General features: G+C 36.3%; 1 protein-coding gene across 1 annotated transcript in view; it reads left to right on the top strand.

Moving 5' to 3' along the window:
* Positions 1–939, top strand: part of LOC107608207 (sugar transport protein 5-like) — a 6,685-nt gene extending 5,746 nt beyond the window's left edge. Inside the window, exon 4 of the mRNA XM_016310069.2 lies at positions 229–939. Within this exon, the coding sequence (XP_016165555.2) occupies positions 229–660 (432 nt within the window). The 3' untranslated portion in view covers positions 661–939. The remainder of the gene's footprint in view (positions 1–228) is intronic.

Below are 1,183 nucleotides of genomic sequence, written 5' to 3'. Positions count from 1 at the left end.
ATTTGCTAATTTTAGTCAACTGAAAATTGATTTTCTATACTCTCTCTCTCCTCTCTTCTGTGAATAAGACGTAAATAAAGTAATTTTCGCTTTACTTGCTCAAACCATGAGGCTTCAGTAATCGTATTCTGTTATAGGTCGTATGACGGTTATTAATGTTAAAATTGATAGCATAACTTATACGCATGTCACATATTTATCATGATTGTATGTCATATGGTTGTGAAGACTGCAGTGGGTGTGGTGTTAGCACTAGTGAGTGGCGTTGAAGGCACAGAAAGCATTTCGAAGGGGAACACTATACTCATATTGGTGCTGCTCTGCTTCTACGCCGCAGGATTCGGTTGGTCATGGGGCCCCCTCTGCTGGCTGATTCCTAGTGAGATCTTCCCCTTAAAGATCAGGTCTCCTGGCCAAAGCATTGCCGTTGCAGTTCAGTTATTAACGGTCTTTATTTTATCCCAAACGTTCTTGAGAATGCTATGTCACTTTAAGTTTGGGACGTTCCTGTTCTATGCGGCTTGGATTGCACTGATTACTATCTTCATTATTCTGTTCATGCCTGAGACCAAGGGGATTCCGTTGGATTCCATGTATATCATATGGGGAAAACATTGGTATTGGCGTCGGTTCGTTGTTGAACCACAAGTTAATCAATAAAATCTTCCATGAATTGCAGGGTCATGCTACTGTAAAGAATAAAATTTTGGTGAAAAATAAAGATGGCTTCTTTTAGTAGAAGAAGCTCCAAGCAAAAATTTTATGATTTGCATTGTATATATTCTTTAAAAATTTAACAAAAATCTTCATTCTCCATCAAATTGTACTCATCACTAAAGAAATTTCCTAAAACAGAGAATAAAACTCCCGTTGGGTTGCCTTTGATTTGTGATATTATTTTGTAAGCCGGGAATAATGTTTGATTTATTGACTCTTCTTCTGTAATGAGTACAAGAATTTATGTATGTATTTGTACCTTCAGAAGTCTTATGTATATGTTTTGTTTCCCTTTTATTGAAAATTTGAATTTATTCGAACAAAAGTATCCTGATGAGCTAATAAGGAGCAACATGCATCTAGCAAAGATTTTCCCACAAGATGTATGTTGTTTGGCAATAAAGCTTTGAGGAGTATCTAACTCTGAAATGACTAAAAGCATTGAGGCAGCAGTGATAATTGATAA

Source organism: Arachis ipaensis, chromosome B07 (assembly GCF_000816755.2).
Source record: "Arachis ipaensis cultivar K30076 chromosome B07, Araip1.1, whole genome shotgun sequence".
NCBI lineage: Eukaryota > Viridiplantae > Streptophyta > Magnoliopsida > Fabales > Fabaceae > Arachis > Arachis ipaensis.
This window is presented reverse-complemented; position numbering and strand designations above follow the sequence as displayed.